At 45.1% G+C, this 27,104-nt stretch overlaps 1 protein-coding gene across 11 annotated transcripts in view; it reads left to right on the top strand.

Moving 5' to 3' along the window:
• Positions 1-27,104, top strand: part of SP110 (SP110 nuclear body protein) — a 58,184-nt gene that overhangs the window by 7,667 nt on the left and 23,413 nt on the right. For 9 of the 11 annotated variants that reach the window (XR_009693851.1, XR_009693852.1, XM_061148557.1 and 6 more), the window contains exons 4-14: positions 1,603-1,872; positions 3,738-3,821; positions 6,410-6,487; positions 8,824-8,952; positions 11,308-11,454; positions 13,289-13,375; positions 14,499-14,552; positions 16,781-16,846; positions 18,686-18,904; positions 26,370-26,468; positions 26,923-27,065. Coding sequence is in view for 9 of the 11 variants with exons in the window: in XM_061148557.1 (XP_061004540.1) it covers positions 1,603-1,872; positions 3,738-3,821; positions 6,410-6,487; positions 8,824-8,952; positions 11,308-11,454; positions 13,289-13,375; positions 14,499-14,552; positions 16,781-16,846; positions 18,686-18,904; positions 26,370-26,468; positions 26,923-27,065 (1,376 nt within the window). In the remaining 2 variants the exon portion in view is untranslated. The remainder of the gene's footprint in view (positions 1-1,602; positions 1,873-3,737; positions 3,822-6,409; positions 6,488-8,823; positions 8,953-11,307; positions 11,455-13,288; positions 13,376-14,498; positions 14,553-16,780; positions 16,847-18,685; positions 18,905-26,369; positions 26,469-26,922; positions 27,066-27,104) is intronic. The other 2 variants (XM_061148561.1, XM_061148563.1) reach the window with 2 other exon arrangements.

A 27,104-nucleotide genomic window follows, 5' to 3' on the forward strand; every position in this document is an offset into this window, starting at 1 on the left:
AGAAATGATTCCTTGAGCTACAGGGGCAGCAGAAGAGACGAGACCTCCCCCAGGCTGGCACAGCTGCACGTGTGCCTGAGATCGCAGCCGTATCAGGGCAGTTCTGGGAGAAACAAGTTCTCAAAGGCCAGGCTAAGTAAGTCTAAGAGTCAAAGGGATGCACACACTGAATATACTCCTAACCCAACCCCCACCCCCAGCCTGACTGAGCTCTAGCATCTTTCTGGATCCAACTCTGTGATTTTGTTCTAGGATCCTCTCCCAAATCTGGCCTTACTTTCCTTTTTTTGTTTACTGATTGAGACAGAATGGAGAAGAATCATAAAAGAAACCTAGCCCTGGACACGCGGGGGACCAGCAGGCAGAGCCCAGGCCCTGGGGTTGTGGGATGGGAGGGAAGTTCAGTGTGGCCAGAGCATAGGGTACAAGGCAAGGAGGCACGGAAACTGAGTCTGCAGAAATGAGCAGAAACTAGAACATAGAGGTGCTAGTACACTGGGCTGGTAAAGAATGCACCTGCATTGCAGGAGACCCCAGTTTGATCCCTAGTCGGGAAGTTCCCCTGGAGGAGGGCACGGCACCCACTCCAGTATTCTTGCCTGGAGAAACCCATGGACATAGGAACCTGGTGGGCTACAGTTTCATGGGGTTGCAAAGAGTTGGACACAACTGAGTGACTTTCATAAAAATAAAAACATACACTGTGCAAAGGAATTGCTGTTTTTGTTGTTTAGTTGCTAAGTTGTGTCCAACTCTTTCGTGATCCCATGGACTGTGGTCCACCAAGCTCCTCTGTCCATGGGATTTTCCAGGCAAGAACACTACAATGGGTTGCCATTTTCTTCTCCAGGGGATCTTCCTGACCCAGGGATCGAACCCACATCTCCTGCACTGGCAGGTGGATTATTTTACCACTGAGCCACCAGGGAAGCATGAAAAAATTTATATTTTCTCTCATTTGCTCCAGAGAGGTGTGAGATGTTTATTGCTTAAAACAAGGACAACATTTAAAACTATAGCATTGTACATAATTGTCTAAATTCTAAAGCCACAACTAGAGAGAAACTGAAGAAAATTAAATCCCTGGGTACAAAACCAATCTCAACTTCATGGGTGAAAACCACTCTGGTGTCACATCAGAGGTTAGCAGCTATTGATATTGCACTATATGGCCACATCAAAGAAAGAAAATCTACTGGGTCCACAAATGGATGATGGATTCATTCTACATATCTGTGAGAGAGTGAATACCTCCATGACTTTGTCCTACTGAATGTGAAGTTTAAAGAAATCTCTTCTCAGTTTGGGATGGACATGTACACACTGCTGTATTTAAATAGATAACCAACAAGGACCTCCTGTATAGCACAGGGAACTCTGGTCAATGTTATGTCCTCCTGGAGGGGAGTGGGGTTTGGGGGAGAATGGATACAGGTATCTGTGTGGTTGAGTCCCTTCACTGTTCATCTGAAATTATCACAACATTGTTAATGTTAATCAGCTATACTTCAATACAAAATATAAAGTTGAAAAAAAAAAAGAAAGAAATCTCTTCCCCAAACAATTCCGACGTACTTATGTGTGGTGCTTTGCCGATCCCAGTTGTCACTTCCCATGGAGGCTGGAGCAGAATCACAACCATCCCTCTTGAAGCCCCAGCCAACCCAGCAGGAAGGAGCTCCTCGAGGACCCTGCCCCTGCCGCGTCTTCCCTGCCGACAACCCCTACGGAGCCTCCCACCCTATGTACCCAGTGTCAGCGAGCCCAGAGCCCCGGCCCAGCACAGCTCTGAGGTCCTGTGTGAGCTGCCCAGCCCTACCAGCCCCACCATGGCTCTCCGGGGAACCATCCAGGAAGGAAGACTCAGTCCAGGTGAGACACAGACTCCATCCAATACCGGGGCCGCCCCAGCCTAGGGTGCCTGTGGCCCTGGAACCCCAGGGTCCCGTCTCTTTGTTGACCTGCATCTTCCCGAGCTCCCATTACCATACACAGCTCTTTCCAAGAGGGACTGTGGGCGCTGCCAGGAGCCTGGGTAAAGCCTGGAGCCCAGAACACCTGCTTCCCACCCCTAGAACAGCCCGAGCCTCTGCTCTTTGGCTCTTGTACTCTGCTGGCTCCTGGCATTTTAACTGTTCACTCCTCTCCCTGACATCCTGTCCCTGTAGCCTACGACTGTTTTCTTCTGGCTTCCCTGGTGGCTCAGACCGGAAAGAACCTGCCTGCAATGCAGGAGACCCAGGTTCAATCTCTGGGTCAGGAAGATTCCCTGGAGAAGGAAATGGCAGCCCACTCCAGTATTCTTGCCTGAAGAATTCCATGGAGAGAGGAGCCTGGCGGACTACAGTCCATGGGGTCGCAGAGTTGGACATGACTGAGCGACTAACACTCACACACATAAATGACCAACGACAGCACCCCAAATAAGTGATGAATATTCATAAAAGATGCCCGCACTCCCCTGTCCCTGTTCAGAGCAATGCTGCTTGGAGCTGACTCGCCCGGCTTAAGGTGGCTGTGAAGGAAGAACACTTGCCTGTAAGTCAAGAGGGCTGTGGCAGGAACCCCGGGAAAAAGCACTGGTGTGACAAGGAAAAAGCAGCAGAGGTCCATGCACTTAACCTCTTGTCAGGGATGCTGTCACAGCCATTTGACGCTGTGATGTCCAAGAGCCCTGCCCACCCAGCACTCAGGACACACTGCTCTGAATTGTCAAGTAACTTGGGCAACAAGCTGCCTTAACGCTTTACAGATTGCTCACCCTCTGATTACAGGGACATCCGTTTAAGCCAGATTCATTTTCATATAGCTTAGATTCTACGAGGAATGTTACTGAAATTATTAGGAAAGATGACCAAATGTTTAAAGGTTGCTGGGCCTGATTTCACTTCTACAGTTATGTCATTTATCTCCCCCAACCATCAGGATAAAGCACTTTGACTATGTAAAACGTAACTGTGGAATATTATTGACCACTGTTAAAAATGGTATCATGGATTCTGAGCTCTCCAGTACTGGGAATAAAGGGTCTTATTTGGTCCAAATGTTTTCTCCACTCATCTAAAATTACCATCCAAATAAGGCTAACATAGGGGCTTCCCAGGTGTCACAGTGCTAAAGAATCTGCCTGCCAATGCAGGAGCTGCAGGAGCTGCAGGAGACGTGGGTTCAATCCCTGGGTCAGGAAGAACCCTTAGAGAAGGAAATGGCAACTCACTCCAATATTCTTGCCTGGAGAATTCCATGGACAGAAGAGCCTAGTGTCTACAGTCTTTTTCCATGGAGTCGAAAAAGTCAGACACAACTGAGCATGCATGCATGTACACAAGGTTAACATAATCACGACGCCAATAACAAGAGTCCATCTTCTAGATTTAAAACAAAATAAGTGCTATTTTTACATTGATAAGAGACTAATTGAAAGAAAATGATTGGGGAATTACCTGGCAGTACGGTGATTAAGACTCAGTGCTTTCATTGTCATGGGCCTGGATTTGATCCCTGGCTGGGGAACTGAGATCTCTCAAGCCATGAAGCATGGCCAGTAGATGAGGGAGGGGGAGAAAGAAAGAAAAGAAAAGATTGCTCTCCCTCCCTGCCTACCCCACCCTCGAGGAGCCTTGGTATTCAGCTGGCCCATCATTTTTACCTGCTAGAATAGATTGTTCTTGTTCCTCCCACCCTGGATCCTGCTGGCGGGTCCCGCTATCTGAAATTTCTCTTCTTCCTCCGCTCAGTGTCCAGTGACAACCTGATCCCTCAAATAAAAGATAAAGAAGACACTCAAGAGATGCCCTGCACTTCCTCAGCCTCTGTGCCAGGTAATCTAGATTTGGACTACTCAGCCTCACCTTGGGGCTTCGCTGATGGTTCAGACAGTAAAAAATCTGCCTGCAATGCAGGAGATCCAAGTTCCCTGGGTCAGGAAAATCCCTGGAAAAGGGAATGGCAACCCACTCCAATATTCTTGTCTGGACAATCCCATGGACAGAGGAGCCTGACGGGTCCATCGGGTGGCAAAGAGTAGGACATGACTGAGCGACTAACACATACACACACACACATATGCAGGCTCACCTTAAGTTTTGTGTCTACCGTGAGGAGAAGCCATTCGGAACACCCAGGCCCAGGTCTCCTCTCTCCACTCTCCATCTTGGTCCAGCTTTCCCACTGCTGCTCACTCCCTGCCCTTGGGAGCTTGAACAGACAGGAAACCAGAGCTCTTGAAAGAAGACAGAGTCCCGGGGCGGGGATGGACGGTGGGGTGAGGGAGATGGGTCTGGGAAAGGTGGATGGAGAAGGGACACTGAGGGTGAGGGACAGAAACCCCACTAGTACTGACCCGACTGAAGCCAAATCCAGCCTCTGTACCCTGACACCGAATTACTGATATATCTCAGAGACAGAGTTTTGGATGAAGTAGAAAAGAACAGCTGTATTGCTTTGCCAGGCAAAAGGGACCACAGCAGGTTAATGTTCTCAAAACTGTGTGTCCCAGTTTGGACAGAGTAAGTGAGAAGTTTTATATTTGTGGTTCAGAGAGGGATGTTCTTCTGATTGGTCGGTGGTGAGGTAATTCGGAGACAGCATGATCAACCTCTTGTTTCTGCCATTCAGGGGTCTCTGTGCTTATGGGCAGCAAACTGTTCATTTCTCCCACCTGGTGAGGGTTTCAGAATCTGCAAAACAGGTCACAATATTGCCCTGTATATCCCTTGAGGGGGAGCCCAGCCTGTACTATTATTCCTTTCTCCCTTATCTCCACACCCCACTCTCTTCCCTAATTAGCATCTGTTTGAACATGCTGGTTGGAATTTAGGGAAGGCCTTGGAGGTCAGATGAAGCCTATTTCCTGTATTTAAGAAATGGGGGACAGAGAAAAGCTTTTGTGCCCAGGAGCCCCTCAGGGTCCTGCACAGTATCAAGACCCGGACTCCAAACACCACTAAGGAGTCTGCAAACAGAGAACATTCCTCTGCCAGGTGATGTGTGAATCCCAGTGGGGAAGGACTATTTGGCTCAGCAACTCCCAGAGGCCACTTGAGTAGGTAAAACTCCGAACTGCTGCATCAAAATGCAAAGCAAAAGCAATTATTCTCCAATTTAAAATAAATTTTTTTAAAAAATGGAATTCCTCAGTGGTCCAGTGGTTAAGACTCTACCTTCCAATGGAGGCAGTGAGAGTTCAGTCCCTGGTTGGAAATTAAGATCCCGCAGGTATCGAGGGGTAGCCGATAAATATATAAAGACACCATCCTTCTGCCACCACGGCAAGTTTCAACTTTTGTGACTTTTTTCCTCCCTTGCAATTTACTCTTTAAATTGGGTCATTTACCCTTTATATTTACACAGGTTGGGTTTTGCAAATTGCATTCCATGATGTTGTGTAACGTGTCCATCCAAACTGCTCAACTCTCTGAATTGCTTCTGGAAAAATAAACTTCCCCGTATCAGCTATTTTGGTTATCCTGAGCTATAGCTTGAACAGTAAAGGAAAACCAGACAAAAAAGAATGCAAAACAAACAAAAATACTGTGTGACCCTAACTCTAAATCAGTGCCCCAGACGTGGATGGTCCTCCTTTCCAGCCCCCACATTGACTGTGGGAACTTTCATTTTCAAACTGTATCATTTTTTTTTTACATCATTTGGATTTTTAAGGTATTTAACTAATTTGAAATGCAACAAATCATTTTTAAAGTCTGAGGACTGCTGGCTAGCTGCCTCAGTTAGCTATTCCTCTGCAGGCTGGAACTTGACACAGATCTCATAGCACTATGTTAGCAAGAAAGTGACTGCCATTTGTGAGATGGGCCCTTATTTGATATGGCTTCAGGTCTTTCTGTCTTTCTTAGGGCAGGAAAAACTAGCAGAACTTTTGGTATTCTTGTGGCTAACAAAGCCACAAGCTGGCAAGCACAAGCTGATTCCTGCTTTCCCGACAACAGATAGATGGAAGTATATAAGGCACTTAGTCTTCTTCACTATTTCTCAAGATGAATAATCGCAGATACAGCAGTTTAAAAATATCCCATCACAGATATCTAAGCAATAGCATGTACATTTCATATGGCAAAGGCATTCACCCTCTTTGTGGCCCTCAGAATTCAAGATTACCACGCACACTGGCTGCTTAGTCTTTGTTCTTCTTCTTCCATTGGGAAAGGGGAATCTCTCTAAAGAACTCCAACTGAGTCCTCTGTGGGACAGTTGTTCCCGGTTCACTGTGATAATCACACAGGGAGCAGTAACCACAAGTTGATCAAACCGAGGCCAAGTCGGGGAACCTGGTGAATCCCCAGACCTGTGCTAGGGGTGCTCTCCACTCTCTGCTTCTCCCACCAGAATCCCTCAGCACTTTCTTATCAGCCCGCTCTGAGTTCTAAAATGAATTGTACTTTTTTGTCAGTGAGAAGAGATGATGTCCCTGAACCAAGTGACTCAAAGGAGCTCCAGGAGGCATCCAGGACACTTCCCAGCAAGAAAGGTAAGGATTGCCTTTGGGGCTGCATCTTGTCATGAGCACCCACTAGGTGACTGTAGGCATCATGCCCAACACAGTTTATTTCCCATTCACTGCATCTTCCTCTAAGGCCTTCATGAAAATTATATGGAGATGAGAAGGCATTTGGGGCCATTGAAATACACACCCATTGGAATTGTTTGTTCTGAAATCATCAAGGTCTCCTACATACACAACTTCTTATAGGGCTAGTTACACTTCCCTCTTTAATGGAAAGTCCCCAATAGGACACTGCTTCCTCTTAAGACAAGACTGAATATTCTCTGCTACCCTCTCCTCATGTAGGAAGATAGGTTGAATGACACCCCTGGTTGCCCACTGCCCCACCCAGCCCCTTGCTCCCTATCCTCTCTTTTGAGGCTTAACCATCAAGTGAAGGGCTCACTCCCTTTTCATCACTGTCATACGTTGACTTCTCCACCACTCCCTGGAGGACCTCAAGGCTGACTTAGAATCTTTCTATCACTTCCAGTCCTGCTATCCTTCTGGACACCTGCAAGGTCCATGTGAGTGACAGACCCATCCAAGACCCTGACCTCTCAAATCCTTCAACTCCTTATTTCCAATGACTTTCCCCCCCAACCCGTTCTTGGCCTCCCAAACCCAAAGGGCCTTTTCATCATTTAAATCTGGCTCAAAAAAAAAAAAAAAAAAATCTGGCTCAACTTCCCAATAAGTTGAGATTTCCTTTTATTGACACTCAGTGCTTCAAGTTTGCTCCTTTTATAGCTATTGCTCAACTTCTGATCTCTCCTTCTCTATAAAAATGAATTCAAAAATATCTGTCCTGCCCTGATTTCTTCTTTAAAATTTCTTCTTTAAAATTTCTTCCTCTGCAGCTTTCTCTCAATATCATTTGGGTGACCAGTCATGGGCCTTTCCTGTCTCCATTCAATCATCTGCCTTTCTTTTATTTATTTATTTTTGTCTGTGCTGGGTCTTCTGTGCTGTGCTTGACCTTTCCTATAGCTGTGGCAAGTGGGGGCTACTCTTCATTGCAGTACATGGGCTTCTCATTGCAGTGGTTTCTCTCATTTCTCATCCTTTCTCATTGCAGTGGTGGGGAGCATGGGCTCTAGGGCATGAGGGCTTCGGGAGTTGCCACTGCCCAGCTCTAGAGCACAGGCTCAATTGTTGTTGTGAACAGGCTATGTCGCTTCAAGACATGTGGGATCCTCCCTGACCAGGGATGGAACCCATGTCTCCTGCAAGGGCAGGCAGATTCTTTACCACTGAGCCACCACGGAAGCCCTATCTGCCTTTCTTCATTACCCTTCTTACCAGTTTAGAGTGCCAGATCCATTGTTTCAGTCACCTACTGCTATCTTTACCTGCTTTGCTTCTTGTCTTTGCCTAGAACTTCCTGGCAGAACTTGGAGGAGACTACTAGCTGCTTCCAGCACACTGTACCTGAAATCAGGCACAGTCGGAGAGAGGCACATGGCTGGGCAGCGTGTTCTCACTGTGTCTTCATGACTCCAGCATAAATGACCCTCCACACCGCGTGACCACTCCACTTCCTGTGATCCTCTCAAATCTAAAAAAAAACCAGTTTTTAATTTTCAAACCTCTTATACTTCACTGCTTGCCTTTTGCACAACAGATGACCATTCCTCTTGTTTCATAGAAAAGCATCAGGTGGGAATTCCCTCTCTTCCTGCTCCCATCTGTAAATGCTGCATCTGCCTGCTCCTTTCCAGTTCATTCTTTCTCTCCAAAGCAATGCTACCACCTCTCCTGACCATCTCCATGGTCCCTCCTCTTTCTTGAGAACTCAGCATCTCCCCCTGATAGCTCAGATGGTCAAGAATCTGCCTGCAATACAGGAGACCCAGGTTCCCTGGGTCAGGAAGATCCCCTGGAGAAGGGCACAGCAACCCACTCCAGTATTCTTGCCTGGAGAATTCCATGGACAGAGGAGCCTAGCGAGCTATAGTCCATGGGGTCACAAGAGTCGGACATGACTGAGTGACTTTCACTTTCTCACAAGGATATTCATTCAACCAATGCCCAATCCTATCACAGTTCATGAAAGGAATTTTCTCTTGATCCTCCTCTCACTTCAGCCACCTCCATCGCTCTCCCTTCTGTTTCACAATGAAACTTCTAGAAATGAATTACCGAAACTTATTGTCTCCATTTCTTCACATCTCTCTCTTTCTTCTGATGCTTTAGAATTTCAGCATCACCAAAGATCACCAATGACCTCCTGGTCACTGTGATTTGAAGCTAAGCATTGTTGACATATGAGGTTGATAGATAAATGTTTGTAGCTATAAAGATGATTTGTATCTTTTCAGGAAAGAAAAGAAAAAGATGTATCTGGGCCACCACAAAGAAGAGACAGCACAAAAAAAGCCACCGAGGAAGTAAGATGAGAACACAAGAGGGGGTTGGAGGCCAGAGACCGCTCATCTTTGCCGGTCAAGGTGTGGGAGATGGGATTTTATTCTAAGTGCAATGGGGAGCCACTGAAGAAACCTAGTCTGTGACGTGACATGATGCAATTTTTTTAACTTTTTATTTTATATTGGAATATACAGTCAGTTAACAATGTTGTGATAGTTTCAGGTGGATGGCAAAGGAACTCAGCATCCATTCTCCCCCAAACTCCTCTTCCAATCAGGCTGCCACACAGCTTTGAGGGGAGCTCCCTGGGCTGTACAGTAGGACCTTGTTGGTTATCCATTTCAATATAGCAGTGTGTACATGACATGATTCAATTTTCACCAACAGAAAATTGTGGTGTTATGTAAAGAATGAATTGGAAATAGAAAAGAATGGATACAGGGCACTCCTTTAAGGGGCAGATGCTGTGGGAGCTGACTGCAGCTTGGATTCAGACCTGGCAGTGGATGGAGAGAAGGTCTATTCAAGATCAGTTTAGGTAGAGTTGGCAAGATTTGGTAAATTGGAAGCTGAGGATGAGAGAAAGAAATCAAGGTTTGTTCTTCAGTTTCTGGCTTAAACAGCTGGGTGAATGGTAGGTGATGCTGTTGCCGAGGAAGGACGCAAATATATTGGGGGAAATTTTTATAATTCAATTTTTGACTTATTCATTTCAATATTGGTGCTGTCTATGCACCTGTGTGGTTTGTCAAGAACCGCAAGGCTCTGAGATTACCCCCTCCTGCAGAGTGATGTTCTTTAGATATATGAATATTGTAAAACCACAAAGCGCCTGGGTCAGGGAGAAGAATTCTTTTATTGATATTCACAACCAGTTCAACATTGTAGCATTTCTCATATGGAGACCCACAGGCATGAGGAGAGAGCTGATGGAATCTTCTGTGTGAATGCAGATTATATCCTATAGACACAGGAGAAAGAAGGGTGGATTTTCTGTTTGTATACAGGACAAGGACAGTCATCCTCTTTTGCTCCTGAAAAGAGAAAAGCAAATTTTTTTTTACTGCTTTGAGATAAGATTGAAAATGTCCTGAGTCTTCACCGTAATTTGGGAGAATGTAAATGCCTCTTTCTAAGAGCCAGAGAAACCCCAGGTGTCTCCAGCTTTTACTAAAGATTCTCCAAGTTCTGGGCTTCATCCCTTTTGACACTAAACACCTAGGCATAGAGTGCTCCAATGTCCCTGTTACTTAACCTAGGAGGGACTTAACCTAGGAGCCTAGCCCTGGCCACAACCATTTGATCATGATCAGAATGAGAGGTTTTATCACCTCTTTGGATTAGGCAGTAATTAACTAGCTACAGATTTAATTTCTATGGTATATGAAAAGTGTAATAATTTCAGGGGGAATGAAAGAAAACATCCCCTATTTTTATATCATATATACTTCTGTGTCTCAGGAGGCTAGAGCTTTTCACAGAAGCACTGAGAAATCAAGGAGAAAATTTCCCCACAGTACACCAGTTTGAAAGGGCAAGTCACTCAGTCATGTCTGACTCTTTGCGACCCCATGGACTGTAACCTGCCAGGCTCCTCTGTCCATGGGATTCTCTAGGCAAGAATACTGGAGCGGGTTGCCATTCCCTTCTCCAGGGGATCTTCCTGACCCAGGGATCAAATCCTGGTCTCCTGCCTTGCAGGTGGATGGATTCTTTACCATCTAAGCCACCAGAGAATTCAATTTGGCACTCAGTAAAAAAAAAAATTCTAGTCCAAAGATATAAATACAAAATCCACTGGCAAAATAAAGGGGGAAGAGAGACCCAATGCTAACACCCCCACTCCCACTCCCCTTCATCCTCTGGGTCTCAGCCTCACCCTCCACTGCAGGGCCCCTGCCTCTCAATTCTTAGATGCCTTTTTGCCCTTTCCCTTCTAGAGGCATCCTGGGTCTCTCCTGTCCCCTGTATCACACACAGGCCCTAGGGAATCTGGAAAAGTGCTTTACGAGACCCTTCCTCTGCTGAAATAGACCATCTGGCCATGTTTACTTGGATGTGGCACTTTCTGGCAGCAGGGGTCTGAAGGCAGGAAATAGGAAATCAGCCCCAGTGCTCTGGGGCTCCCCCAAATTAATCTGATTGGTTTCAGCAGGTTGCACAGAGAGTGAGAATAGATGGTAAGTTTTCAGGGGAAAGGAAGGTACATACGAGGAAAAAAAAAAAAAAAAAAAAAAATATATATATATATATATATATATATATATATATATGTAATTACAAAGAAATAGCAGGAGAAAAGTGAGGTACAGAGCAGGGGTACCAAGGTCTCACAGTGGGGAGACTGGGAGTGTGAGAAGGCAATCACTATTCAGGGAAGGAAGAGGGCCACTGCAACCCCAATTAAGACTATTTCCAAATCACTGTTTGGCCAGGGGCAGCCTTACCTGGGCATGGAATTCAAAAGACACTCCAACAGCAAGATCAGGTGACTCATAAAGAGGACCACTCAACCAGCAATACAAAGGTCGTGACAAGGGCACAAAAGAGGACAGAATGTGCCCAGATGCCTAAATCAGAGGGTAAGGCTGGTGATGGAATTTGTCATCTGAATGCTCAGTGTGGGAGGCTCTCTCTTGCAACCCACAATAGACCAATAACTTATTACCATAAATAATATATTTTTATGAAAAATAGTACACTTTTCAAATAAAAATATTAAGTGAGTGGTATCATTTTACATTTTTGCAACTCTCTTTAATGTCTACCTTAATCAAAGCTGGATTCTTTTAGAAAATTTTATTAACTATCTTTTCAATGTGCTTCTTCAATAGTTTTGTACATATCTTTACTGTATTATATTGAGAGCTGAGAGAACATTTTTAATAACATCAATCTATATCCTGTTAACAATTACTTTCTGTTTTAAAGCTCCTTTTAACTTTTTTTCTTTAATTGAAATATGTTTGGTGTACAATATTATGTTAGTTTCACGTACACTACACAGGGGTTTCATTTGCATATACTATGAAATGATCATCACCATAAGTCTAGTAACAACCTATCCCCATTCAAAGTTATTACAATACTATTGACTTTATTTCTTATACTGTATGTTATATCCCTTTGGCTTATTTATTTTATAACTGTATGTTTGTATGTCTTAATCCCCTTTACCTTTGGTTGAATCATAGGAAGAAAATCCAGCCCCACACAAATCTGTAGCCAAAAGGGTGGAGTATTTTAACAGTCTCTTGAGATATCTGTGGTTATTCACCTTTGATACTACACCAAAACTCAACAAGTGGTAGTTTCTTAAAGGTTTGCTGTAACCAGAGTCTGAAACCACATCAATGAGCTTTTCATACTATTTTGTAGTAAGATGTTTCACACTATCTTGTGATTCAAATGAATCTTCTACTCACGCCAGATTTTATAATATCATATACAACTGGAAAGTATTGGTTCACTGGAGTTTCCAGTGAGCTTACAACACAATCACCTGAGTATTGTTCTTGAGACAACCATGGCACTTCAAGATGCAACAAACTACTTTATATGTGCTCCCCACTTTTTCACATAGACTTTTTTCCTTTTGGCTGCATTGGGTCTTAGTTATATCATGCGGGATCTTTCATTGCAGTGCACAGACTCGCTATTGTGGCGCACAGGCTCAGTCGCTCCACAACATGTGGGATCTTAGTTCCCTGATCAGGGATCGAACCTGTGTCCCCTGCATTGCAAGGCAGAGTCTAAACCATTGGACCACCAGGGAAGTCCTCACACAGACTATTAAAAAGATATGTTCTCAAGAGTATAAATTTAATACAGTTAATAATTTTAACTGTTTCATCAAGAACATTCTTAAATGAAACTACTCTTTTGTTTTGTTTTTTCCATGTTGAGTAACTGGTGGTAGAGAATGCAATAGATAATTCTAAGATTTGGGGACTTTATTTGTACTGAAGCAGCAGCATTTTTACCTGCCTTATCTGTGCAAAAGCCAACATAGCAAAAAAAAAAAAAAAAAGGCAAAGAACATCTTATTATGAAAACAATTTTGACCTGGAAGTTCTCCTGAGGAAAGAGTTTCCAGGACTCTCCAAGGGGTTCACAACCTCACTTTGAACCTCTGGTCCAGAGGCTCAAACGACTGGCTCCCCAAAGGACATTCTGTTAGTAGTGGAACCATTACTGACCAGCTTTTCTATGGCCCTCTCCTGACTGGCAGACACATCAGTGGTAGAGTTAGTCTCAGGAGGGTGTCTTGGAGGCTCAAGCAAGGCTGGAACCTCCAGCCTTCAACTCCAGAGTGTTCAAGGTCCTTCCTGGTTCTCTGGGAGATTCCCCATTGACTTTCCAGAGAGGAAAGTGACATGAATGTTGGTTTTGTTTTGTTTTTTTTTTTTTTTTCAGAGATCAGTGATAATCCTTCAGAAATGGATGAAGGGAAGAGACCCCAGGAGCCACCCAGCACACCACCAAGAATCATCCACAACAAAGGTGAGGGATTGCAAGCCTCACAGTGCATAATCAGGAACCCAAACTTAGAGAGTTGTTTTACTCTGAGTCAGTGTTTCTCAGCCATTTGTTCATTATCGCTGCTCCAGAGAGCCCATCTAGATAATTTTTTCTAATAATGAACCCTACCTCCCAGGGTATTTTAATAACACAGGTATATTATCTATCCATTTCTGTACTGGATATATTTATTTATGATTTATACATGAAAAGAGTTAAGTTTTTTTCACCCCAAGAACCAATTAGGGGGCAACCCTAATTGTTAAGGCTTCCCTGGTGGCTCAGAGAGTAAAGAATCCATCTGCAATGCAGGAAACCCAGTTTTGATCCCTGGCTAGGGAAGATCCCCTGGAGAAGAGAATGGCTACCAACTCCAGTATTCTTGCCTGGCCAATTCCATGGACAGAGGAGCCTGACAGGCTACAGTCATGGGGTCACAAAGAGTCAGACATGACTGAGCGACTCTCACTTTCTTTCACCGCCGCTAAGAATTCATGCTCTGAGTGTATTCATGGTTCTTTATTACACTGCCAACCCATCTGGTTTTTCCCTAAGACCTCAATCACCATATTTCTCACATGACCTTTCTGGGAAGTGAACAGTAGTCATAAACACAAATGTAATACTACGTCTGAGCACGAGCCCCTGACTTTGTTGTGTACATGCGCAGGACTAGAGAATCTCGGTCCCTAGAGCCCTCTTGAGGAGCCACCATTCTCCATTATAATACTGCTGCTGCTAAGTCACTTCAGTCGTGTCCGACTCTGTGCAACCCCACAGACAGCAGCCCACCAGGCTCCCCCGTCCCTGGGATTCTCCAGGGAAGAACACTGGAGTGGGTTGCCATTTCCTTCTCCAATGCATGAAAGTGAAAAATGAAAATGAAGTCGCTCAGTCGTGTCCAACTCTTAGCGACCCCAAGGACTGCAGCCTACCAGGCTCCTCTGTCCATGGGATTTTCCAGGCAAGAGTACTGGAGTGGGGTGCCATTGCCATTATAATAAAAGGGGTAGAAATAATACTATTAAAGCTTTACCAGCTCAATATTGATGGAAATGAATACAAAGATTGCTTATTCAAAAGTTTCTTTCTTATTACTTTCAAGATTCCACAGATGATGACAGTAAACTGTCTTTGGGAAAATCTCCCGGGGAAAAGCGTAAGTGTAAAGAACTTATTTGGTCTCTGGTAAGGTAGAGTTGATATTATTTTTATTGATTGTTATGTCCTTAGGACATCCAAGCCAGAAAAAGATGTGTGCTTTTTACAGCAGTAATTTAACTTTTTGCAACATTAAAAAAAAATGTACTATAAAAGCAATACGCTGTGGCCATTAAGATTAGCTTGCTGTGTGTGACAGAAAACCACCACTTACCCTCCCCCTCCAAATAATGGGTGAGATAAAAAGGCTTATTTCTCTCTCCTGTAGAGAAGTAGGAGGTCGGGGCTGGCACCATACACAGTTCATTCTGGTTGTCGCTCCGTCATCCTCAGCATGCGGCATCCCCTCCACTGGGCTCCAGCCCACAAGAAAGGAAAGAGGCAAGGTCAAGGAGAGGCACACCTCCTCCACTGTAGGACTCTATCTGCAGGTTAAATTTAGTAATCCTGTTGCCATTTCATTGCCAGGACTGGTTCCATGGCCTTACCTGGCTGCAAAGGAGGCTGGGTAATGTAGTCTTTATTCTAGAAGGACGACTATCCAGGTGAAAATGAGCAACTGTACTACTAAGGAAAAGGGAAGAAGACAAAAAGGAACAACCAGCCCTGCACACCGCCTGCTGGGCAGTACTAGTGTTCTTCACTATTTCTGGTTCTCCTTCCCTTCCCAGACATTTGGAAGCCTACACTTGCCGGCCCCTTGCAGAAGACAGGGCCGTGTCACCAGTTCTGACCAAGAGGCCAGTTACTCCTGAGTCAAAACACATAAGAGACACTTACTGCTCAGCTCTCCCCACTCTCTTCCTCTGACTGGGAAGGTGTGTGGAAGAGGGAGGTGGCCAAAGGTCAAGCACCTTTGGATGGGTCTCAGCACCATCCACAGCAGACAGCTGTCCTGGAGACCCCTGTCTTGCAGAGAACTATGCCTGACAGAGAAATACACTGTGCACGTTAAGACACCAAGGTCTGGTTCTGCTTGTGCTGAAGAGTAACCCATCTTGTCCAGCCCCACATAAAGTTCCTCATAAAATCCTCCAACAGTATGCAAAGTTATTAATCAGGAAATGAAATATCTATTTATTCTGCTTCTGCCACCTTATTTTTGTACCTTACAAAAAAGGCCTGCATTCATGTACATATATATGTACACATTCTTTACATATATATATTACATTTATATGTATATACATTATATATATATATATACACACACATGCTTATTCTACATAGTCTATTCTATAAACACTTCTAAACATTTTTCTCATTGTGTCAATGTTATCCATTACCTATTTTCCTTTTTTGGATGGGAGGGGATATACAGCTCATTACTATATGATTAACAATTTATTTCAATAATAACCTATTAGCAGTAAGTTAGGATATTTCTCATTTTTATATAAAAATAGAAATCATGTTGCATGTGTTGGTATCTTTACACATTTGTCCAATAATTTCCTGAGAATTAATTTCTAAGTGTGAATTACTTGGTTAGAGTTTAGGTATCTTAAATTTCATATTTGTTACCAAACTATTCTCCAGAAAATATTGTTGTGTTGTTGTTGTTTCCTTTAACAACACAAGTGCTCATTAATTATGTCCTCGTCAACCCAGACATGATAAAACTTTTCACAAGTTTGGGTATAATTCAAACCAAGCAATGCATTTTTTGGATTTTTGGTGGTCTAAAGATGCTTTTTCAAAAAATATTGTCATTTCCTCTTTTAGTACTTTCAATTTATGCTTTTGTCCATTTTCCTAGTATACTGTTCATCTTTTGTTTTACTATTAAGGTGATTCATCCTCTAATGTTACATATATTGGAATTTCCCTGTTCTATTTTAATATTGTGTGGATGTTTCTTGAAGTATGGGCATTTAAATTTTTTAAATGGTTAAATTTGTTCATGTTTTATCTTCATGATTTTTGGTCTTAAGTTTTGGCTAAGAAGATCATTTATATCTATGACTAATAACAATCTATATTTTTTCTCCTAGTCTTGAAAAAACTAGTTATAGAAAAAAAGGCATATTTTAATGCTAATAATTTGCCACATCTCTGTTATTCTTTATTCAATCCTTTTTCATTTCCAAGTATTTTCTTCACATGGACTCATGGGTCTCTTTCCTCCCCAAAGTGATGGGAAGATAGAAAAAATTTTACTTAAAAATTTCAAACTTGTAGATCACTCTAGATAGCCATAAGAGATGATTTTCTTTTCTGTTTCAGAAAGGAAGAGAAAAATACATAACTGGTCAAGTTCAAAAAAAAGACAGAAGAAATGTCCCTCAAGAGGTAAGCAAGAAGGATGAAGGTGTCATTCCCTTGGTGTTCATTAGGGTTCTTCTTTCCAGCCACATGGCCAGCTCCACCCCAACCCCTAGACCATCTCATCAAGGACTATACCTCACAAAGGGAGAACCATGCTGGTTCCAACAGGCTTCTTTTATCTTATCACTGGGAAGGAATGAGGTGGAGGTGGACAGGAGGCATCAGACGATTTTGAGATATGGGACTTCCCAGGTGACACTAGTGAGAAATGACCCGTCTGCCAATGCCGGAGACACAAGGGACACAAGTCCAATCTCTGGGTCGGAAAGATCCCCTGGAGGAGGGCATGGCCACCTACTCCAGTATTCTTGCCTGGAGAACCCCCATGGACAGAGGAGCCTGGGGGGGCTACAGTCTATAGGACAACACAGAGTCAGACATGACTGAAGTGACTTAGCACACACAACGTCCAGTGCAAGTTCAGAGCCAAGAAGAAAAGACAAAGCAAAAACCTGAATGTGCAGGCAGGATTCAGATTCCCAGTCCCAAACTGGGGTTAGATTTGTGGTCATTGAGTGTTCAAAACCACCCGCAGAGATGCTTAGCGTGCCACTGACTCCATGCATGAAAAAGCATGTTATTTGCAGCACAAGAAACAAAACTGTATGTAACTCTGTGCTTTTCTGGACCCTCTGCTTTATTCCTTTTCACACTCATCACCTTTTCTCCTTTTCCTCTGCACTTTCTCCCTCTTCCCCTGCCCCTCTCCTTTCTCCTTGTTTCTTTAGTTCAAGATGTGCCGATTGGTGGGGATTGTCTTGGATTCCCAGCCCTTAGGAGGTAATGTGGCAGGCATCCCGGGATGAAATCTCCTCTCAGCTCCCAAACTGGAATCATGACATGCTTTTCACTGCTTTGGACATTTTCCCAATTTTTCTGCTTGTTGCCAATACCCCTCAGTCTTGGGGTCTGACCTGGGAAGGGACCAGAACCTCCTCCCTCACCCTTCTCCTCCCCTTGTCTCATTCTCCCAGTACCCAGCCCCATTGCCTCCTTGTCACATGCTGAGTTCTCTCTACCAACAACTTCTGGGAACACTTGACATTCAGACCTCTGAGCTTTTCTTGTTGGTGTATAAAAATAATTTTGGAACATAGAACTCCCCTTTCACTCTTGTGTTTCTGAGATTTTGGGTAGTATTTCCAAAGTGGCCTCGACTGAGATCCTGGGCTAGATTCTGCCCTTTCCTGAAAATTGACTGACTTCATAATTAGGGAACCCTGACCATTACAAGGGGCTTCCCTTGTGGCTCAGCTGGTAAAGAATCTGCCTGCAATGAGGGAGACCTGGGTTCGATCCCTGGGTTGGGAAGATCCCCTGGAGAAGGGAAAGGCTACCCACTCCAGTATTCTGGCCTGGAGATTCCATGGACTATACAATGTATAAGGATGAAAAATACATAATTTAAATATTTTCTAAACTATGCTGCTTGTTACACATTCATTCCACAGAGATGCATTGAGCTGAGGTATGTTCTGGGCACATGTCCTCAGTTCTGGGGACTTAGCAACAAGCAAAACAAGATCCCTGCCCTCATGGAGCTTATATTCTCACTGATACATGTAATGAAGAGTCAGAAAGAGGAATTGAAGGAGAAAAAGAGAAATAGGGTTTAGGGAGGAGAAGAAAGATACATCCAAAAAAAAAGAGAGGGGTAGTTACGGAGAAATAGTAAGACCAGAGGCAGGCAGGGATACAAAGGGAACTCAAAGTGAGGGGACTGGGAGAGTGAGAAGGAGGTCGATAACGGGAGGGCCACTGGGACCCCAGTGAAAACTCATCATAAATCTCTATTTGGTCCAGGAGAAGCCTCATCAGGGCTCAGAATCGAAGAGAAGCTCCAAGGGATGAATCAGGTGACTCAAAAGAAGGACGACTCAACCGGAAATTCAAAGGTCATGACAAGAGCCCAAAAGGCACAGGCTGAAGGTGCCCAAACGCCTGCACATGAGGATAAAGCTGGTGCTGGCACTGGTCACCAGAATGCTCAGCGTGGGAGGGTCTCTCGTGGAGCCCGCACAGGTGACGCAGATCTAAAGTGACTAGAGAAGGAGGGAGAAGCATAGATGAGGCTGCATGAAGACAGAGCTGGGGTCTCGGGGTCTGGGGGTGGTTGCTGGGAAAAGTAATCGTGTTCTCAGGGTGAAGGTCGCCTCAGCTGTGTCCTGTGGATCCACATCACCTCTCCCAGGGTCTGCTGTTTATATGTCCATCAGCAGAGTCGCCTCTGCTCCATGGAGCCTGGGGGCTCCTCTCCCAATGACGGGAGTAGCACCAAACCTCGAAGTGGACACGTTCTCTGGCTTATTTCTTCATGGTTTGTCTCTGGAGGTGAAATAGACTGATCCATGAGTTTGCATATTTAAAATTATCTTGGGACTTGCCTGCTGGTACAGTGGTTAAGAATCCACCTAACCATGCAGGGGACGTGAGTTCAATCCCTGGTCGGGCAACTAAGCTCGAGTGCCACAACTACTGAGCCTGTGTGCCACAAAGATCCGTGTGCCACAACTAAGACCTGATGCAGTCAAATGAACAAATAAATGTTTTAAAAAATAAAATTATCCCATACTGGGAAACCCCTGGTCATCCAGTGGTTAGGATTCTATGCTCTCACTGCCAAGGGCCTGGGTTCAATCCCTGGTCAAACAACTTAAATCCCATAAGTGGCGTGGTGCAGTGTGGCCAAAAAATTAAATTAAAAAATAAAATTAAATAATGCCATACCCGATGATCAAATTGTTGCCAGTTTAGGCTCCCATGAATGTGGTGTGGAGACCCTTTCCCCTACATCTTCACCAGCACTGGAAATAACAAGGGCTTCCCTGGTGGCTCTGACGGTAAAGAATCTGCCTGCAACACAGGAGAACCAGGTTCAATCCCTGGGTCAGGAAGAGCCCTGGAGAAAGGAATGGCTACCCACTCCAGTTTTCTTGCCTGGAGAATTCCATGCACAGAAGAGCCTGGCGGGCTACACTCCATGAGGTCACAAAGAGTTGGACACGACTGACTAACACACACACACACACAGAAATAACAAGCCTTTCCCATTTGTTGAATACACAGGCCAAGAGTGATAGTCTGCCAGTGTTTTCCTCGGAACTTCTTTGCGCGCCGCGCAGGGTTAAACACGCGGTGGGAGGTCACAATACTGCTCGCCAGCATCCCAGAAGGTCACAGACCTGTGTATTCGAGAAGGGCCATGTGACTTGGCCAAAGAAATGTGCACAGAAATGCGAGGGCCTTGCAAGCCAAAACTTGAAAAACTTTTTCTAAAAAGGGCCAGAGAGTGAGTCATTTAGGCTCGGCTGGCCATACCGGTTTACTGCTACAATTTTAACCCTGACTTGGTAGCAGGAAACTGGCAGAGGCAAAAACATACACAAGTAGGCCTGGCTCCACCCCAATAAAACATTCTTTACAGAAACAGACACTGGGCCGATTGGCTCCTGGGCTGTAGTTTGCTGACATCTATAATAAACCACTGAATTCTGAGAGGACCATAAATGACTTCAGCATTCTCTAGCCGACATTTACTAACAGCCCTGTTTTTATATGGGGCTTCCCAGGAGGCGCTGGTGGTAAAGAACCCACCTGCCAATGCAGGAGACATAAGACACAGGTTCTGTGCTTGGGTTGGGAAGATCCCCTGGAGGAGGAAATGGCAACCCACTCCAGTACTCTTGCCTGGAAAATCCCATAGACAGAGGAACTTGGCAGGCTACAGCCTATACGTTAGCACAGAGCTGGACATGACTGAAGAGACTTAGCACGCACTGTTTTTATTACTTTTTCAATTTTTATTGAAGTGTAGTTGATTTACAGTGTTGTGTTACTTTCTGTTGTACAACACAGTGAATCAGTTATACATAATACATGCATCCATTCCATTTTAGGTTATTTTCCATCTAGGCCATTAGAGAGGATTGAGTGGAGTTCCCTGTGCTATACAGTGGGTCTTTATTCGTTTTCTATTTTATATATAGCATTACACCATATATAAAATAGACAACGATTATACTAGACAGCCCTGCATTGATTTCTCTTCTGGTCAAGCTCATCACAGGTTGACATCTTGAGGAGCACTGGTATACTGTGCTTACAGAAAAATGCTGGTGCGTAGTGTACAACTTGAGGGACTCACACGAAGGAAAAGCCCAGGTGTACCCAACAACCAGGTCAAGAAATAGAACATAATCCACACCCGTTTTCCAAGCCCTAGCTGCAGCCCCTAGGGTGTGTCCCAGCCTGGTTCTCTGAGCATCACCCTGTGCTTCCGGCTCCGTCCTGCTCAGGGCCAGCTCATGCGTCTCCTCCCCCGTCACACACTCCATCCCCATAGCCAACCCCTCCATCCTCCTTCTTCTTTGCTACACAGCTCCAGACTCACCTTGAACAAAGCCTCTTGGACCCAGCAGGTACAATGTTTTTCCTTGGTGGCACTTACCGCAAGTGTAATTTTTTTTTTTTTTTTTTTGGATAGTTTTATGGGGGGTTCTCTCTTTTTTCGGATATACCTTGAGGCATGCAGAACTTCCCCCACCAGAGATCGACCCCACACCTCTTGCAATGGAAGCACAGAGTCTTAACCACTGGACCACCAGGGAAGTCTTCAGATCTCTTTATAAAAAAAAAAAAATGAAGTATAGTTAATTTACAGTGTTCTGTTAATTTCTACTGTCCAGCAAACTGACTCAGTTATACATATACATGTATCCTTTTTCAAATTCTCTTCCCATTTAGGTTGTCAGATAATATTGAATAGAGTTCCTTGTGCTATACAGAAGGTATTTATTGGTTATCCATTTTAAATACAGCAGTGTGTACATGTCCATCCCAAACTCCCTAACTATCCCTCCCCCCACCGCTCCCCACTGGTAACCGTAAGTTCTTCTCTAAGGCTGTGAGTTTGTTTTATCACAAGTATGATTAACTGTCTGTGTACATCCTATTCCCTGCGGGAAAATCAAATGAGGTCAGAAGGCCTTGCTCGTAGCTCCAGCTCTCCTCTGTGCCTTGCAGCTTGTGCTTAAATAGCTGCCAGATCAATGCATTATCCATTCTTCCTCATCAAGTATGAATACCTGTATCAGGGCCTCCATTGACCCCTATCAACTAGAAAAGAGAGCCCCTTCCTTGACGCACTTGACTTACATCTGGCAGAGCCGGTTCTTGTAACCAGGCCCTTTACTGCCCCCTGCTGGAAAGAGGCAGGAAGTGTGCAAATGGACTATAGCTCTGATGTCACTAGGAGCTCCCCACCCCCCACCTTAAAGGGGGACTCCTTGCCCAGTGTGCGTTCCACACAACCATACGCAGAAGCCCTGCCAACGATATGTAAGTGCGTACGTCACTTTACAATTGGCAACCGATTTGTTCTACTTTTTGCCATCTAATCCTCAAATAGGTATTTTCCAGTCCATTTTGCAGATTCAATTAGAACGTAAAGGACTTGCATGAGCTAGAACAAATGTAGGTGTTTTAATCTCAAGTCCTTTGTTTTACGCTGAAAAATAAATACCCCCCCTCCAGGTCTTTGTAGTAAACACCAGTAGGAGGCAAGAGTCCAGACAAACACTGACAGCTGTCCGTCAGCATCAGCTTCTCCACCTCCTTAGCATGTCCGCCCACCCAGCTTTGACTCCTGATTTAACACCTTGTCTTGGGATCGCAAAGAGTCAGACATGACCGAAGTGACTTAGGAGGCACGCACACACTCTGTGTGGGACAGAAGAGCCCGGTGGGCTACAGTCCATAGGGCCACAAAGAGTCGGACACGACTGAATGAGTACCCACACACACACTCTGCTGTTAAACGATGCGGACTCTTGTTGCAGTGTTTCTAATGGTGTGGAAAGAGCACACACATAGGGGTTGGCATGTCTGAATTCCAATGCCAGCCCCATCTCACAGTTTGGTGACCACCAGGAATTCTCTCTCCAAACCTGTGCCAAAGTCCCCAACTCTAAAATGAGGACCATGGCCACTGCCTTCCCTTTCTTAAGGCTGTTGTGCAAATAAACAAGAAAACATATGTGTGCTGCTTTTACTAGTCCCCTTACTAGTGCTTTTCCAGCCACTCCATTTCCACATGGGCCCTTCCTCTATAGATCATGGAGCTCCAGACTTTTCCCCAAGCTATGAGGGGGTTTTTTGTTTTAATTTTTATTTATTATTATTATTTTTGACTGCACTTGATCTTCATTGCTGCAAGCAGGGTACTTTCTAGTTGTGGTTCCTGGGCTTCTCATTGGGTGGCTTCTCTTGTGGTGGAGCAGTCTCTAGGGTGCATGGACTTCAGTAGTTGCAGCTCATGGGCTCAGTAGTTGCTGCTTGAGGGTTCTTTATCGAGGGCTCAGTGGTTGCAACAAATGGACATAGTTGCTCTGTGGCGTGTGGAAGCTTCCTGGACCAAGGATTGAACCTCTGTCCCCTGCATTGGCAGGTAGGTTCTCAACCACTGGCCCACTGGGGAAGTCCCCAGGCATAGTGTTCACCTGTGCCTCTTCCCTAGGTTCTGTAAGAATCCCTGGAGGTGGTCTTCCCCATCACTAATGGGGGTTTTTCCATTCCGCTCTTCTTTGTCTCTGTTAGGCTTTTCTTTTCATTTTCTCCACCAGGTTTTTCATCTCTACGAACTCCCTCTGTTTTTTCTTCCTTTTTTTTTTTTTTTTTTTTTTGGAGTTGTTGTTGTTGTCACTGTTGCTTGTTGTTTGGTTGATTTTGGGTTGTTTTTTGTCTGTTTGTTTCCTGGCCACGCTGCTCAGCATGCAAGGATCTTAGTTCCCCAATCAGGGATCGAACTCATACCACTTGCACTGGAATCACGAAGTCTTAACCAGTGGACCACCAGGAAAGTCCCTCCCTTTGCTCTTTAATTGCTTACTTTCCCTAGCAAGTTCCTCATCTTTGCTTGCATTTACTAACGGTGACCTAATAGATGTGGGAGAGCGGCACTCAAACCGCCCTCCACCCCTTCAGGCTTCCATCCTTAAACGTCTGTTTACTGAGATGAGAGGTACTGCTGCTCCTGCTAAGTCACTTCAGTCGTGTCCGACTCTGTGTGACCCCATCCCTGGGATTCTCCAGGCAAGAACACTGGAGTGGGTTGCCATTTCCTTCTCCAATGCATAAAAGTGAAAAGTGAAAGTGAAGTCGCTCAATCATGTCCGACTCTTCACGACCCCATGGACTGCAGCCTACCAGGCTCCTCCGTCCATGGGATTTTCCAGGCAAGAGTACTGGAGTGGGGTGCCATTGTGTTCTCCAGAGATGAGAGGTAGGATGGAGCCAAATGAAAGATTGTGGGAAGAAGATCAGAAAACTTTCTCCCTCCCTAAGGGGTGGGGGGTGGGGTGGCTTTGGAAGCATTAGGGACACAAGGTCCCTCCTAAGTAGGCAAAGGAGGGGGAGCTTCCCGTGCCCACCACTCTGCACACTGGGCTGCTGCCCAGAGTTCCCAAAGCCACACACGGTGGCCACATCCACCTGTGGGCATGTCTGGGATGTCTGTGTCCACTGGACCTGTACTTGATCGTTCGGTGACGCAGGCAGCTATGGCAGGTCCCTGTTGCCATCCGAATCCCCCTCGGGATCTTCACAGTGATTCAAAGTTACCTGTGACTCCGCCTTGTCAGCAAGTTAGGAACCCGTAGTGCAAATGCCCCGCTCAGCTTTGATGGCATCAGCATTCGCTGTTGTAACCGTGCTGGTGAACTGCAGAGCCAGGATTACAAGCCCACCCAGTCTGGCTCCCAGTGCCACGCTCTCGTCCACTGGGTCATATTCAGTGGGCGGATTCTGGGGACCAGCGGTGGAGCCAGCATCTCTGTGCAAGAGCACCGGCCAGCTATTCTTCCCACCAAGGTCTTCCCACCCCTTATTCACACCTACCTTGCTACAGTCCCTGCTCCCCGAGGCTGAGCTTCCTTTGGGTTCTATAGAAGGCAACTTTCGCCTCACTTCTCATTTCTCATCTGACTCCACCTAGTTCATATTTTCTGAACTGACTCATGGTTTCTTTGCCATTAATGCTGCTCTGTTTCAGGTTTTTTCCCTCAATGATGCGCTTGCTTTTTCATATATTTTCCTTTAGATTTTTCTATAAGTGTTCGAAACCAGGGTAAGAGTTGGGTTATATATTCTCCTTGCCTCACTGCAGATGCAACAACATCCAGGATGAATGCACATCAGCTCTGGGCAGCTTTCTCTCTGCACCCCCACCCCAGGAAACAGCTCCTGTGTCTGTCTTTAATGAACTTGCCCACAGTGAGGTTGGCGGGGGATGGGGAAAGCAGGAATTGCTGATGTTTATGTTGTGTTCGTGTTAAGGCACTTCAGTCATGTCTAACTCTTTGCAACCCAATGGACCGTAGCACAAGAGGCTCCCCTATCCATGGGATTCTCCAGGCAAGAATACTGGAGTGGGTTGCCTTGTCCTCCTCCAGGGGGTCTTCCCAACCCAGGGATTGAACCTGAGTCTCTTCTGTCTCCTGCATTGGTAGGCAGGTTCTTTATCACCAGCGCCCCTGGGAAGCCCGATGTTTATGTTACCCCTTCTACTTTTACAATTCCTTCTCCTGAATCAGAACCCCAGATCCCTACTCTAAGGCTGTGAGTTGCCTAATCTCTCCATAGGCAATGTGCAGACTAGTCTAGAACTCTTGGGTGTTTTCTTCTCCTCTTAGAGGAAGAAACAGGAGAGCAATCAAATGAAAAGGGACAAGACTTAGCATTCTCCTCTCAGTGCTAACTGCTTCCCTTACCCCTGTCTTTGTTTGAATCAGGCGAAAAAAAAATCATAGAGAAATGGTCTCCAACTACATGAAGGCAAAGGAATATTCTGGGCTGGCAACTCCTATCAGCACAGAGGGACAAGCAGGATGCTTATAGAATAAAGGAGCATTGGGTGATTGTGGATTAGTCTGTAAATTAAAACATATTCACCCAATGGAAGCACAATATGTTTATTAAAGTATTTTACGTGATGTGGTGTTGGCGGGGTTCGTTTTGTTTATTAAGGACCCCTCGGTACACCCATGTAGTCTGCCACTCAAAATGGAAGACTTCCTGTGAATTAACCAGAGAATGCTCCCCAGTGTTCTTTATGTTATTCTGGTCACTGCTATTATTATTAGAATTCATGGAAAATTCAACGGGAGACAGAATGAAGACTGAAGAATACTAATCTGTTCTTTTCCTTTTTAGTGATTTATTTATTTGACTTTTGGTTGGGCTGGATCTTCGTGGCTGTGAGTGGGCTTTCTCTAGTTGGGCTTGGCGGGGGGGTCTACTCCGTGTTGCGGAGCACAGGTTCTTGGCACACTAGTGCACGGGCTTCAGGAATCGTGACACACCTGCTTTAGTTGCCTGAGACACGTGATCAGGGATCCTGACCAGGGATCGAAACCACGTCCCCTACTTTGACAGACGGATTCTTATCCCCTGAACCACCATGGAACACCAACCTGTTCTTTTCTACTTTCAGAAAAACCTGAAGATGAAACTCTGGATTTTCACTCTCCTGAACTCCCCGTGACCTGTGGGGAGGCAAAGGGGATTTTATATACGGAGAAAATGAAGCAAGGTGAGTTCCTTGACCTCCTGCCCTTTGGAACCCCGAGAGGAAGGAATCACTAGAAGGGAAGAGAGTATCCACGTGTGTCATTGTTCGGGGACCTGCAAGTGAGGCTGCTTTAGAAAAGGCTGGGCTTCTGATAAAGGGATTTTCCACCTTTCCAATGTCATTTTATATCTGGGGACCAGGCCACTGCCCTCCCGCATGGAAGTCATCCATGGACCTGTGACACACGTCCTAGCCACATGAAAGGCAAATCCAGTCCCAATCCCTCACCACTCAGGTGGGTTTCAGGGCTTCCTTCAATCCGAGAGGAGGAACTGGGTTTCCCCGCTCCTTCTCCCACCTCACAGGGAGTCTCTGAACCCAGAAGGGTAGAACATCATGAGTAGGGGGATGGAGGTTTAGGGTGAATTCACTGAGGATGGAAGTGGGTGTTGGATGGACTGTCTTTACCTTCCAGGATCCTTAGAGAAGTGTATTCAGAATGAGAAGGGAGTTTGGTTCACACCAAGAGAATTTGAAATTGAAGGAAAGCGGAAACATCTTAAGAACTGGAAGCGGAGCATGTTTTGTGGAGGAAAGAGCCTAGAAAAGCTGCTGCAGGTATTGTAATAACAAGAGACACACAGGTGATGAGTTTAA

This window comes from Dama dama, chromosome 8 (assembly GCF_033118175.1).
Source record: "Dama dama isolate Ldn47 chromosome 8, ASM3311817v1, whole genome shotgun sequence".
Taxonomy (NCBI): domain Eukaryota; kingdom Metazoa; phylum Chordata; class Mammalia; order Artiodactyla; family Cervidae; genus Dama; species Dama dama.